The sequence below is a fragment of the Aethalodelphis obliquidens genome, unplaced genomic scaffold (genome assembly GCF_003676395.1).
Source record: "Aethalodelphis obliquidens isolate GAN/ISIS:26980383/991018 unplaced genomic scaffold, ASM367639v1 scaffold5, whole genome shotgun sequence".
NCBI classification, from domain to species: Eukaryota; Metazoa; Chordata; class Mammalia; order Artiodactyla; family Delphinidae; genus Aethalodelphis; species Aethalodelphis obliquidens.
This window is the reverse complement of record NW_020837949.1, coordinates 36,457,249-36,471,156: the sequence shown is the minus strand read 5'-3', so window position 1 is coordinate 36,471,156 and position 13,908 is coordinate 36,457,249. Positions and strand designations below refer to the sequence as shown.

General features: G+C 39.0%; 1 protein-coding gene across 2 annotated transcripts in view; it reads left to right on the top strand.

The window, feature by feature from the left end:
- Window positions 1-13,908, top strand: part of IFRD1 (interferon related developmental regulator 1) — a 48,809-nt gene that overhangs the window by 19,491 nt on the left and 15,410 nt on the right. Inside the window, exons 1-5 of one of the 2 annotated variants that reach the window (XM_027102154.1) lie at window positions 3,926-4,269; window positions 8,838-8,942; window positions 9,086-9,170; window positions 9,942-10,066; window positions 12,048-12,205. In XM_027102154.1, the coding sequence (XP_026957955.1) occupies window positions 4,179-4,269; window positions 8,838-8,942; window positions 9,086-9,170; window positions 9,942-10,066; window positions 12,048-12,205 (564 nt within the window). In that variant the 5' untranslated portion in view covers window positions 3,926-4,178. Of the gene's footprint in view, window positions 1-3,925; window positions 4,270-8,837; window positions 8,943-9,085; window positions 9,171-9,941; window positions 10,067-12,047; window positions 12,206-13,908 lie in introns of those variants that run through there. The other variant, XM_027102155.1, reaches the window with a different exon arrangement.

Genomic DNA, 13,908 nt, shown 5'->3' with positions numbered 1-13,908 from the left:
CCTGTGCTCCGCAATGGGAGAGGCCGCAACAGTGAGAGGCCCGCGTACCGGAAAAAAAAAAAAAAAAAAAAAAATGGAGAATCTGGGAGGCATTTATTTCTGCTTAAAGCTATGCAAAGAATCCCAAGGAAGCCATGACTAAAGTCAGTCAAAGAAATCCTTTCATGTTCATGTCTTCAAGGGAGGTTTGAATACCAAGTCTTGTGTTACTTGTTCTTGAACCAAAATCCTCAATATATATACCCCATGAGAGATTAGAACTCTTCTCAAGTCCACAAATTCAGATTAGTGTAATTTTTGCAACATCTGAATGTACTTACCATGATGTTGATATCTGTTAGGTGGAATGTTAAACTGGATTAGGTTGTGTTTATAGGAGGAGGATACATCTTCCTATGAGTAAGAGGTATGAGGGAGCACATAACATCATGTTGGTAACAAATATGTGATATTTATTAGAGCATTTCAAGGGAGACCTTTGCCTCGTAGTACCTGAGGGAGACACTGCTAGCTGCCTGTCTTATAGGCGTGATCTTCATTCTCTTTGACAGAACCTCAGATTTGATTATCAACGAACTTAATTAAAAATACTTTTCTTCTAGACTCCCTTGTGACTAGGAAGCGTATTTGACAAAAGTGTAGCCAATGAGATATAAGCAGAAGTCCCTGCAGAGGCAAAGTCTGGCTAGGAGAAAACCCCTTTGTCCTGTTCCTCTTCCCTCCTGGTTAATTGTAGTTATTCTGTACTTATTTGATGTTGTTTGGAGTCTTCTAATTTCTTCAAATATATTGCAAAACCAATATGTTAAGTTAAGGACCACTGTTTTATGACATCTATGGCTAAATCTTTCTGGTACTTTTACTGATCTGGAACTAAACTATGGACATAAAGACAGTAAGATGATTTTATCAAAAATATCTCTCAGAGTTCATTATACTAAAAGTAACACTCCATGTATGTAATGTTGCTGCCTTTTCTTGACCCAGAAAAATCTAGTCAACAAATATTTCTTGAACATTCATTTAACATATACTGACCCCCTATAATTACAAAGATAACACTTCTTTACATGCCATGAGGGAAAGCGATGATGCAAACAGGTTCTTGTTTTGGGGGAGTTGACAGTTTCATGAGATGACAGATGTGTTTACAAACAAATGTAAAGCAAGTATGTATATGATGTGGTAGGTCATAGCTAGGCCTTCCCAATAAAAACCTCCAAGTGGATGTGAATGGATGTAGATAAAAGGAGCATGCCCCAAATGTAGGCAAAGCACAAGTTACAAGGCCTGAAACCTGGACATTAAGCCTGGGTGATGTGGCTCACAGGGTAGCAAAATTATTGCCTTACTTGTAGTATGAGTTGTTTCTGGATGACCAAGAGCCTGGGGTTATGAAAGGTATAATTCTATGATCCTCCAGTCTGGGGTCATCTCACTCAGTGTGGGCCAAGGCCACTGGGCTTCAGACGTACAGTCATCTGAAGGGATGATATAAGGGCATCAGTGGGAGCTGTGTCCACCAACCGGCATCCTTATCTGGTTTACTTGCAGCTTCAGGATTAAACAAAGTAAAAGCAACGCTGAAATAATGCCCTTTGAATAGCATCCTTGAATAGGCTGTGTGGCCTGTGCGGGTGTAATAAGTGCCATTAGAGCATTACAAAGAGTTTTAAGAGTTGTGAGGAAAAAGAAACAATTTTGGTTGGAGGCTTTAGGAAGGAAGGAGGTTGAATTTGAGCTAGATCTTGAAAGATGGATAAAATTTTCCAAGGTGAACCTGGGAGGAAGGACATTACAGAGCACTGGACAACGTGAATGATAAAATGGAGGCAGGACAGCAGAGCTGTGTACTGGAAGCGAGGAGCAGTGCAATGTGGCTGAAGCACAGGGCATGTACCAGGAAGCAGTGAAAGAAGGGCTGAAGAGGGAGTCCAGGCCAGGGGAAGAAGGTTGGCATTGGATATATTGGTAATGGGAACCAAGGAATGTTTTTGAGCAACTACTAAACCATGTGAATTAGTAAAATAGGGGATATATGAATAAATCTGGCAATATTATCATGCATTAAATATGGTGAAATGACTGGCAAGATCCCTTAAAATGCTCAGGCACCAACTGAGGTCATGTGTGATCGGAGAAGAGGACATGAATTTAGGTGTTTTATGGTAAAACTGATTGTTTTTAGGGAAACCAGGTATGACTTTGAGTTCTTGAATTTGGACATATGGGAGGACAGTAGTACTGTGAACACACAAAGGGAAGACAGGAAGAGGGAAACAGTATTAGAGATGCTGGACTGAGGTGCATATGGAACATTCAGGTGAAAATGTGCTACTTGCCATTGAAAAGAAAATAAGAGGACTCAGGAGGGAGGTGGAGTGGGAGATGAGTCACCTACATTGAGGTGAGTCAGTGAATTTGTCTGTCATAAGCATAATACATGAACTTAAAAACAGGTCCTAAATACATGACAAATGTAACAAGGAAGACAGAGATCTTAGGCGCACCTTGGAAAATAAAAAACACTGAGAGTATTGGTATTCATAGCTCATGTTTGTTTTACCAGCTGTTAAATTCCCAAAACCCAATCCTTATCTCAGATTGACCTCCTAACTGGCAGGAAGAATTGACAAAGGACACATTCTTGTATAGAAATCTGAATCGCCAGATCTTTCTAGTCTAGAGCAGGAGAAATACAGGAACTACATGACTGAGTAGATTAAAGCACATCTTTTTCAAGGGGGGGCGGCACATAGCCTTGAACCACAATTAATTAGAGATTTTTCTTGTTTCTTGAGGTAGGATTGTATTGCTATAAACTTCCCTCTTAGAATTGCTTTTGCTGCATCACATAGGTTTTGGGTCGTTGTGTTTTCATTGTCATTTGTTTCTAGGTATTTTTTGATTTCCTCTTTGATTTCTTCAGTCATCTCTTGGTTATTTAGTAGTGTATTGTTTAGCCTCCATGTGTTTGTATTTTTTACAGTTTTTTTTCCTGTAATTGATATCTAGTCTCATAGCATTGTGGTAGGAAAAGATACTTGATATGATTTCAAATTTCTTAAATCTACCAAGGCTTGATTTGTGACACAAGATATGACCTATCCTGGAGAATGTTCCATGAGCACTTGAGAAAAATGTGTATTCTGTTGTTTTTGGATGGAATGTCCTATAAATATCAATTAAGTCCATCTTGTTTAATGTGTCATTTAAAGCTTGTGTTCCCTTATTTATTTTCATTTTGGATGATCTGTCCATTGGTGAAAGTGGGGTGTTAAAGTCCTCTACTATTATTGTGTTACTGTCGATTTCCCCTTTTATGGCTGTTAGCATTTGCCTTATGTATTGAGGTGCTCCTATGTTTTGAACCACAATTCAATAATAAATATTGATGATCGCTAAACTAATTCAACAACTAAAACCATGGAAACATACCTAAGGAGGGGTATGGCTGAGCCTGGGCAGAGCCCACAGGCAAGTAGGGTAAAGGTTAAGGAGAAGAACACGAGCTTCTGGAGACAGACCAGCAATGCGGATTGCGTAGCTCCCAGTTGGAAGCAATCCCAGTTGGAAGCGGGCTGTCGTCATTCGGCATGCTCCTCACTGGCTACCACCTCCGTCAATTCCAAGGCGGGGCCGCGGGGCGGCAGGGGAAGGGTCTCGAGAAACAAAGGAAGCGCGTAGAAATGCCCGTTGGGAGGAGCTGGGAGCCGGCTCCCCAGGGCTGACTACATTTCCCAGAATTCAAGACGGCAACGAAGACCGGCTCCGGGCCGCCGCTGGAAGACTTGTGGCATGGGATCGGTAGTCAGCATCCTTCGGCCGCCCTAAGTCCGCCTCTGGTGGGGAGGTCTATAGGGATTGGCTAGTGAGAGTTCGAGTCCCGCCCACGTATGGTGACGACAGGCGGCGGTCTTGCTACTTAAGGCGTCGTGGCCTCGCCCGCCCCGCCTTAGCTCCAGCGCTAGAGAGAAACATGTATCGTTTCCGATTACAGCTCTTCACGGGGATTTCTGCTGCCGCCACTGCCCACTCTTACCCGCGCCGCTTCTCGCCTCTGTTAGTCGAAAACTCACCTCTCAGCCGCCCGCCGCACAGACGCACGAGTAAAAAGTGCAGCTCCATCGGCTGATCTTCGCTAAGCTCCGAGTTTAGGCGGCACCGGGCGTCCCACGATGCCGAAGAATAAGAAGCGGAACACTCCCCATCGCGGTGGCAGTAGTGGCGGCAGCTCAGGGGCAGCTGCAGCGACGGCGGCGACAGCAGGTACGAGAGTATCCCCGCCGCCAGCGTCCCAGTTGCCGGCCAGGCTGGCAAGTCTTTTAGCCTTGGGTACCGTGGGAGGTGTAGTTCTTTTCCTCTAGACGTTTGCGTCGGCGGGGCACCTGCTGTGGCCGGCGAACTACACTTCCCAGCGTGCCCCGGTGGCCGTACCTCGCGCGATTTGGATCTGGCATGCGAGTCGAACTCGGGCCCGGGTCGTGGAGTCTGGGAGGGGTGAATGGGTCCTTGGGTCTGGGAAGGGGTTGGCATCGGGGGTGACCGGGAGCTGGCAGGAGAGGAACTGTTCTCAGAGGCAGATGCTGGCTCTCTAGAGCTCTCCTTGACGGAGAGTGGGGCCGGGCTCGGAGTTCCGTCCATGCTGTCACTGGTCACCTTTGACCACCCGGCTCCAACATGGAGTTCTCGGGAATGCCAAACGTCCGGCGGGTTTGGACTGGCTCTTGCGTCACGCGGCCTGGGCCTTACGTGGTGGGGCCGGGGTGACGCAGAGGTGCCCATGTGGTATCCCGTTCTGCAGCCTTCTTTCGCATCCCGCGTGTCCACCTGGCCTGGCGGAGGCGTCGGAGGCTGGGGGCCACTGTCCCAGAGTAGGCTCTACTCCTGTCCCTATCTGGCACCCGAACAAATCCCGAGCCCCCAGCTCTCCTGTGACCAGTCGAGGCGACCTCCTGCTCCTCGGGGCAGAAACCACGTTCTCTTTTGTGCCGTATTCTATAGGTTCTCTGATGGGAGCCCGGGATAGGCGGGAATGGTGAGGAGCTCAGACTGCAATTGGCCAAAAGTTTAGGGTTTTCTGTCTCCTCTTTGCAAAGTTAAAGCTTTTCCTGGATGGGTAGGTGCTTAACTGAATTAATGATTCTTTACTCCTAACCATACGGCTAAGAAAAAAGGACTTAAAGCAGAAAGCCCTACGAGACACAGCATACTGAAAGCTAGTGTTAAACCGGGTAAAATCAGCACGTTTAATAATTGCTTTGTTGAAACTTTGAAATTAAATGTTGGAATATCCTCAGATGTTATCACATCGGAACTACTACCAGCCACATATACTTGTCAGCACAGTTGCCACTTTGACCCTCAGAATATGCCTTTGTTCTTTAGCAAGTAAATAGGCCAGTTTTCTTGTTAAAGATGATTGGAAGCTGATATTTTAAAAGCTTTCCTATAGGATTTATAGCAGCACGAAAACTTTGTGATCATGTATTAAATGTTTAATAATTGACAAGAATGAATTATTATAAATGTAGTTTTTTCCCTTTTCTTTATATCGCTCTTTATTTTGATTGAATGCTCTCGGTGTTCATGAAATTCATTCTTGATCAAGATATAAAATACATAGTTTGTTGTGGCATCTAGTTGCTCTGTGTGAATTGAGGATACATACCTCTCTACCTTTCTGCTTCAGCTTTCCTCATCTGAAGTAAACATTTAAATTCTGTCTAGAAGGTCCGAATTAATTTTATTCTTAAGTTTACCTTTTGTTGATGGAACAAATTATGGAAATGCAGCAAGCTAAAGTCATTTTGAAAATGGTAATGATGTTACTAATGGCTTCCTTGAATCACAAACAAACCTTTATTCCCTTCTGGAGCTTCCTGTCCAGCCTCCTTCCTTCCTGGTACTTAGAGAATAATATCAGGAGGCAGTGGGGGATTGCCTTTCAGATTTTACCATGAGGTTCATTTGCGAACTTTCATCATCAGGTAAAGAATTATTTGATTAGTTTATAAAACTATACATGCTTTGACTATCTTTGGAAGTTTACACTAGAACTTATTAACTGTGCTTGCCTCTAATTGGGCCTGGGGGGTGAGCTTTACTTTTTGAAAAGTTTCGTTTGGTTCTTTATGAATATTACTTAAGTCAATAAATGAATAAATAATAGTTGAGTAGAAGAGGTGGAAAATTGTCACAAACTTGTACTTAAAAGTCTTATCTTACTGGTATTTTTAAGTGACATCTAGAAGAAATGGGATTCAAATGAGATCTTCCCATGTACAGCCGAAAGATAACCAACTTCTCTATCACTTTGGGTTTCCCATTTAAATTCTCTGCTTTTTAAGTTAGTGGACAGGTCTAGGAAACTAATAAAATTGACCTTTTGTTCAAGTGTGCTTATTTTTCGTGACACTTAATTTGAAGAGAGCATTTTTAGGAAAGAACAAAACTTTGTTAATACATAAGCCCTCTAAGAAATAAGGACTTTATGTGTCTAAGTGTCACCTCATTAATGGTACTTGGGATCACAAGGTGGGTGAGTATGACCTAGATATCAGACATTCATACAGGATTTTTTTCCTCGTTTTTTTTTTTTTTAATCTCTTTTTCCCTTGAGCCTTGGGAAATCATTGAAACTTAGAGAAGGGAGCTGTGTAAGACCTGGATAGGAAACTCTTCTTGATAGTTTAAAAATAGGCTGAATATGAAAAATAAAAAACATAAATTGATTTGTGAATAAATGTTAGTAAAAGTTAAGTAGATGACTCAACTGTTGCCACGACTTCGAATCATGAAAACACATGAAGATAGATCCAGAAATAGAGTATGATGGCATAGGTCTTTCCTGTCCTAAGCACTATGATTAAGAAGTTTTGGGGTCTTGGTTTCATTGCTTATTCTTTATGCTTCACTACTTTGATTGGCACACTTTATTCTCTTTGAGATAGCCGGCAGGTTTGAAGGCCACTTGCTTCCTGTGTTGATTTAAAAATCTGCTAAAGTCTCACCTCTGTTGTGATTTAAAAAAAAAGACAACCCCCATTTAAAAAAAAACAGCAACAGGCTTAATTAAATTTAGAGAATTTTTGAAAAGCTTATCTTATGATATAGTAAATGCTACAGATTTCTTGAATATAGAGACCTAAGTGATAGAATCTTAGGTTTGTATTGTATCATTGTACCTAAGGATACAATTTTAGGTACAATCTTTGATTCGAGCTCAGAAGTAAATCAGATGACTCAAGTCACTTTTGGGGCAGAATTTGGGACTTATTTTAACTCAGTGCTCAATGTAATTGATGACTAGGTAATCTTTTTATTAATATGAAATTCCCACAAAACAAAAATGACTAGAAATGACAGTGACCAGGAATGTACATTTACTCCTTAAGTTAATGAAGGTGAGAGAAAGATTCTAGCTTAAAAAAAAGGATTTTAATTTTTTAGTAATAGGGCTGATATTTTAAAACTGTTGGATTTGTTAGAACCTTTCTTTTAAAGGTAATTTATCTGTCGGGCTTTTATCTATCTTTTTATGCTACATCAAATACCAAAACTTTTTTTTTTTTTTTTCCTTAAATCTTGGCTCTTTATTGCTGGAAAATACTCACACAGATTTTAAAAGGGTACTGTCAGTTTTCCCAAGGAAGCGACAGGAGTGTCAGCACTTGTGACTAGGTACAAATGTTCACGTGTGCACCCATCGTAGTAGGAAAGTCATCATCCAAATTAGTCACTAATCACCACAGTAAAGTGGGTTTTTAAAATACTGTAGTCACTTTTGAAATCGGCATGTGAAAAAAGTCAAATCTTAAACATTGCTCACCTAAATAATTCAAAATCTTCGAAGCAAAGTCCCAGTTTTAAACACACCATGTCTATAGTCTTGATCAGCTTGCAGCTTGCCCATAGTTCTTTACTTGCAAAAATGAGGCAATTCTGTAAAGACTCTCAAATTGATGCTTTCTATCTCCAGTGGATGTGGCCCTGTGAAGTCCGCCATAGAGTACTGGCCAAGAGAAAGGAGGACCTCTGTGCAGTGCTTGAGGACCATTTAAGGGGTCCTCACTTAAGAAGCCCTGCCTCTTAAGTGATTCACACGCTAGTTCACACGTCTTCTCAGCTCTTCTGACTTGCATGACTCAGGAACAAAAATCCTGTAGTTCACTGCACTGGGCATCACCCAAATAGCCCATCAGAGCTCTTTATAATTTCATACACATCTCATCAGCACTGTAGTTCTTTAGTGATCAATTATTTCATCCAATTCCTATCATTACTTTCTATGCCATTTTGGATCCACTTGTCAACATCCCCATCCAAAACTTCATTTTTAAGCCTTTGTTGACCCTCTCAATTCAAGTTGTCTTTAAAACTACCATCCCTTAACTTCTTAAATTCCCCTTCACATAAGACATGTGTAACCTAAAAACTAACCCATTCACCAGTTAATGTTTGCTAAGCCCAGTTATTCTCATTGGAACATATATTCGTCTTATTCTTATGATGGTCAGTTTTCATTGTCTTCATGATTTGAAGTAGTTTTTTCATCTGTAATACTTTTTGTATCACCAAAAATGGGTGCTGCATGTTAGATGATTGATATATTTCTGAAGTTGATGTATATTGTAAACAGTTGGTGCTCTGAAATACACATTAGGTGAATTGACTTATGTTAGGAATTTAAGTGTATTCTTTTGTAAAAAATCATCTCATAAATAAGTTTGGGTTTTTATTACTGGATTTTTTGTAAGTAAATTTTAAAATCCCAAGTTAAGTATTTGCATATATGACAACAAAATCATTTACCTTCACCCTCTTTTACCTATTAGGTGGCCAGCATCGAAATGTTCAACCTTTTAGTGATGAGGATGCATCGATTGAAACAATGAGCCATTGCAGTGGTTACAGTGATCCTTCCAGTTTTGCTGAAGATGGTATGAGTTTTCAGTTAAGATTTGCAACGTTAGATAAAAGGATGATTTAGGTGGAGGAATTCTTGTAGCTAAGTATACTATTACCACTCCCTATCTGCTTTTTTCTATTTAAATTACAGTGGTTGGTTTTTATTATTCCTTAGGACCAGAAGTCCTCGATGAGGAAGGAACTCAAGAAGACTTAGAGTATAAGTTGAAGGGATTCATTGACCTGACCCTAGATAAGAGGTAGGAATTACTGGAAACTCTTTTCTTCTGGGTGATTTCTGTCAGCCACTTTTTATTTAAAATATGTGCAGTTCTTTCATTTAACATTATGTTTTTCTAAAGCTCGATTTGTTTACTTTGTATATTTTAGTGTTTCTTATTCCTTTGGACTTTTAATGTATCAGTAGATAGGAACATGCCACTAGAATTTAGATTAATAGCCTAAGATTAGTCGTTGTTCAGCATAGGGGACATAACTGTATTTGATAATTGAAGTGGATTTGTTGAATTAAAAGTTAATCTTCAACTAGAAAGTATAACTAAACTTCGAAAAGTATCAAAGCTAAATTGTTTTCTTACTTAACAGTAACTCTAGAACCAACTTAAAACAAATGGAATTAAAAAGCCCAGAAGATTCAAACAAGAACTCTAGACTTCTGTAGTGTTAAAAAAAGTCTGAGTTTACTTGAATATGTAATGTAGGAGAACATGTCTTATACATTGAAAGTATAAAATTCTATGTAGTCATTTAACATTGTGGTTATTGAACTAATAAACAGAAAACCAGAAAACATGATATAGAGTAGCTTAAAATCTTTTGTATAATAAGGTGAGTTGTAGATGAAAATTAAATTATTGTTGAAGAACTGTGAGAGCTTGATGAAAATTAGATTTTAAATAATCTATAAATAGAAAAAGTTGAGAGGGAAGTAAGCTAAGTTTTTAAAAGTCTCATTGACCAATGGTATACTCCAATTGGATATTCTTTCTCTTACATTTTGTTTTAAATAGTGCGAAGACAAGGCAGGCAGCTCTTGAAGGTATTAAAAATATACTGGCTTCAAAGATGCTTTATGAATTTATTCTGGAAAGAAGAATGACTTTAACTGATAGTATTGAACGCTGCCTGAAAAAAGGTAATGTCCATATTTTTGAGTCACAGTCACAGAACTGAAAAGGAATTTGCTACCTTCTGTGCAGTAATATTTGTTAATAGCACTTAGAAGTCTGGCTCACTCTTATAACTTTGTAATTGGCAGGGAATATGCCAGGCTTGTTAGAACTCAAAATCAAACTTGTTAGCTTTGTTTTGTTTATGTAATAAACAGTTTGAAACTAGGAAGGATTGGGGTGGATTATCAACTTTAGTTGTATCCGAAGAGGTGTTTGCCATTCTTTTTTTTTTGCGGTACGCGGGCCTCTCACTGTTGTGGCCTCTCCCCTTGCGGAGCACAGGCTCCGGACGCGCAGGCTCAGCGGCCATGGCTCACGGGCCCAGCCGCTCCGCTGCATGTGGGATCTTCCCAGACCGGGGCACAAACCCGCGTCCCCGGCATCGGCAGGCGGACTCTCAACCACTGCGCCACCAGGAAAGTCCTGCCATTCTTTTGTATGTAAAAAAGGCTTGAAACCATGTGTCAGATGTCAACAAAAAGTATTATTTATAAGCCATCCTACTTCATTTATCTAAAATTAAAAAAGTATCAATTATCTACCTCATTTTCTTATTTAAAACATCAATCATACCTGTCAATGACATCATTTCAGGATATCCCTTGGAATATTTGAATTCTAGAACTTTGTAATGGAGATTCTGGAATTCATATTATGATTGTAGAACTTTTATGATCATAGAACTTTTAAGAATGAAAGGAGACCTTAAAGATTAAGTCTAGTATTATCAAACTTGCAATTTTAGGAGCTGCCAGATTTAAAAAGATTTGGGGCTGCCAGCTTAATTATTTTGCCAAGTAAGAACATTATGAAAATAATTAGCTTCAACTATCATTATCACTTTATCAACAAAATATTTCTAGTACCAAAAGTGTAGGAAGCACACATGTTCCTTTAAATTGAATGTGCTTAGCTTTATGTTCTTATTCTCATTTTGCTTCAGGTGGAAGCTTTGTCAAGAATGGGTGTTTGGAAACCTTTGATCTAATCCACCTCTCATTGTATAGGAAAAAGAAAGGCCTAGGAAACAGGAGACTGGTCTAAAGTTATATACCTTGTTACTGGTATAGTTGATAACAGAGCCAACTTTTTTGAGATATTACAATGGCTTTGTTAAAAGTGTTAACATTGAAACTGTATCCACAAGGTAATTGGACTAGGTGACCTTTAAAAATTTCTTACAACCTGCATAAATATTTAATTTATCAGACAATAGCTTAAGTTCAAAATTTGCCCAAATCCTTTGGTGTATACAGTTCTCAAGAGTTAACTTACATTTACCTTTATATTAACGTATTTTCTATAGTTTTAAAGAATCCCTTATTTTTTTAATATTTTTAGTTTTTGGCCGTACCATGCAGCTTGTGGGATTTTTTGTTCCCCGACCAGGGATGGAACCTGAGCCCTCGGCAATGAGAGCTCGGAGTCCTAACCAGTGGACCACTAGGAAATTCCCAAGAATCCCTTATTTTGAATCCCTTATTTATTAAAAAAAAAATTAAAAAAACACTGGTGGAGGAAGCCCTGACAGTTTAGTTTACCTCATGGGCTGTGTACATCTGAAATGCTTGTCAGATTAATTCAAGGGCTACTTGAGCACTATTCTATAAGTACCTGAAGGATTTGGAAGGTCAGATCAGCTTGAAATGCATTATCTGGCTGAACTGTTACAGTAATCCCTTAAAATTGGTGTTAATCTCCATTTCACAGATGAGGAAATGTTTTGAGAATAAGAGTAATTGGTTGAAGATCATTTGGCTAATACATGGTAGATCTAGGATTTGAGTGAGGTCTAGATTTATCGCTCATGTCAAAGCCTTGAGCATATTACAAGTTTCATAATTGGTAGATGCTATTTTGAAATTGAACAAATTTGGGAGATTGCTGCCTTAATAAGTCTGTTGAAAATGATTTGTCATAGTTGCATTGTGGCTTGTTTTATAGGTAAAGGTGATGAGCAGCGTGCAGCTGCAGCATTAGCATCTGTTCTCTGTATTCAGTTGGGCCCTGGAATTGAAAGTGAAGAGGTTTTAAAGACTCTTGGACCAATCCTGAAGAAAATAATTTGTGATGGAACAGCTAGTATCCAGGCTAGGCAAACTGTAAGTATCGGATTTTTAAATTTATAGATCTATCTAGGCATGACAGCCAGACCTTGTGATGAATGATCTAGGAAAATAGCATCTTTAAAAAATATAGCAGGTTTTTTATTAACATTTTATTCTCATTTGTCCCTTTGTTTTTTGAATTTTATTTATTTTATTTATTTATACAGCAGGTTCTCATAAGTTCTCTATTTTATCCATATTTGTGTGTATATGTCAATCCCAATCTCCCAATTCATCCCACCACCACCCCCATTTGTCTTTAATTTTAGTGAGCAGGCTCAATACGACAATTGCCCTCTTAAATTTTCTGAGACTCAATAGAGCATCCCGTATAGAGAAGATTTCTACATCTTTGAAATTGAACATCATTTGCTGATATGAAATACAGTGCTATGTTGAGTTATTTAGGATGATCTAGTTTTTATTGGCGCTTAAAGAAATGGTCCTGACAATGTTTATTGTGTGGTTATTTTTTATTCTAAGAAATGTAATGGAGTGGTTTTCTTAAAAAAATTCTGGCTGTTGTGGCCTAAAAGTCCTTATGAGAGAGCTGAATGCTGTAGTTACACAGGTGGATTTGGTAGATGTAGGAAACTCTGAAACTCTGACTTGTGAAATATTCATCTGGTTTTGGGGTTTGGAAAAGCTTTCATTCTCTAATTGATATATACCACTTGCAACACTTAAGACTGTGGGTTTTGTTTTTGGCTGTTGGTTTTTGGTGTGCTAGTAAGTGATTTAAATGATCACATGAACATGTTTTGCTTTATTCACAGAAACATGAGGTGGTTGTAGTGGATTTAGAAAGTGGATTTGAACCTTAATGAATTTTAAGATTTGAATGTTATGGATCTTAAGAATCTTAAGAGTCTTAATAGATCTTAAAAATTTAATTTTAGTGGATTTGAATCTTAAGCTGTTTTCCTAACAAGAGAACCATTTTAAGTTTAAAGCTTTTTCATACTGATTATTCAAATTAGCTTCCTCTTTAGTATTACTTATGGTACATGACATTAATCTTTGTATCAGATAAACCCTGAAGTCTTAGTGGCTTATTAAAGTTTACTTCTTGTTCATATCACTGCCCGGTCAAGTCAGCAGGGTCCCTAGGCATCCATCCTGCATCTCTGCCCTACCTCTAGGTCCTTTCAGATGGCAACTATGGTAGCTAGATGGGGAAAGCTAGAGGACAGAGACACATCGCTTCTGCCAAGAGTTCCTTGGTTTACCAACTGTATGGCTGCTGGGAATAGTCTAGCTCTTTCTCCCAGAGGCAAAGGAATAGGAGTTTGGTGACATTATAGGAATCTCTGCCCCCCAATAGTTAGCAACCCTAAAATATTTAATCACGCTTTTGCTCTTTGCCTTTCTGTTCTTCCTTTTTGTGTAGTTTCATGCAACTTTTAAATTGTGCAGGAGTATAGGGGTATTTGAAATGTTTGACAGAAAACACTATTGATTAGATATTTGAGGTGATCACTTAATTTTGGTTGCATGTGAGTTTGTTGTGGTCATCTAAAGGCCCTTTATTAATCCTTCTCACTCTTTCTGTGAATTAAAATAAAAAATAAACTAGCATTCTTCTGCATATTAGCAGAAGGAATCTTTATTAAACGTAGACAGTCCTAATTTTTAATCTGCCATTTCTCTTAGTAATCAGAAGGAGAGATGTGGCCTTGCTTCTGCTGCTTACTTAG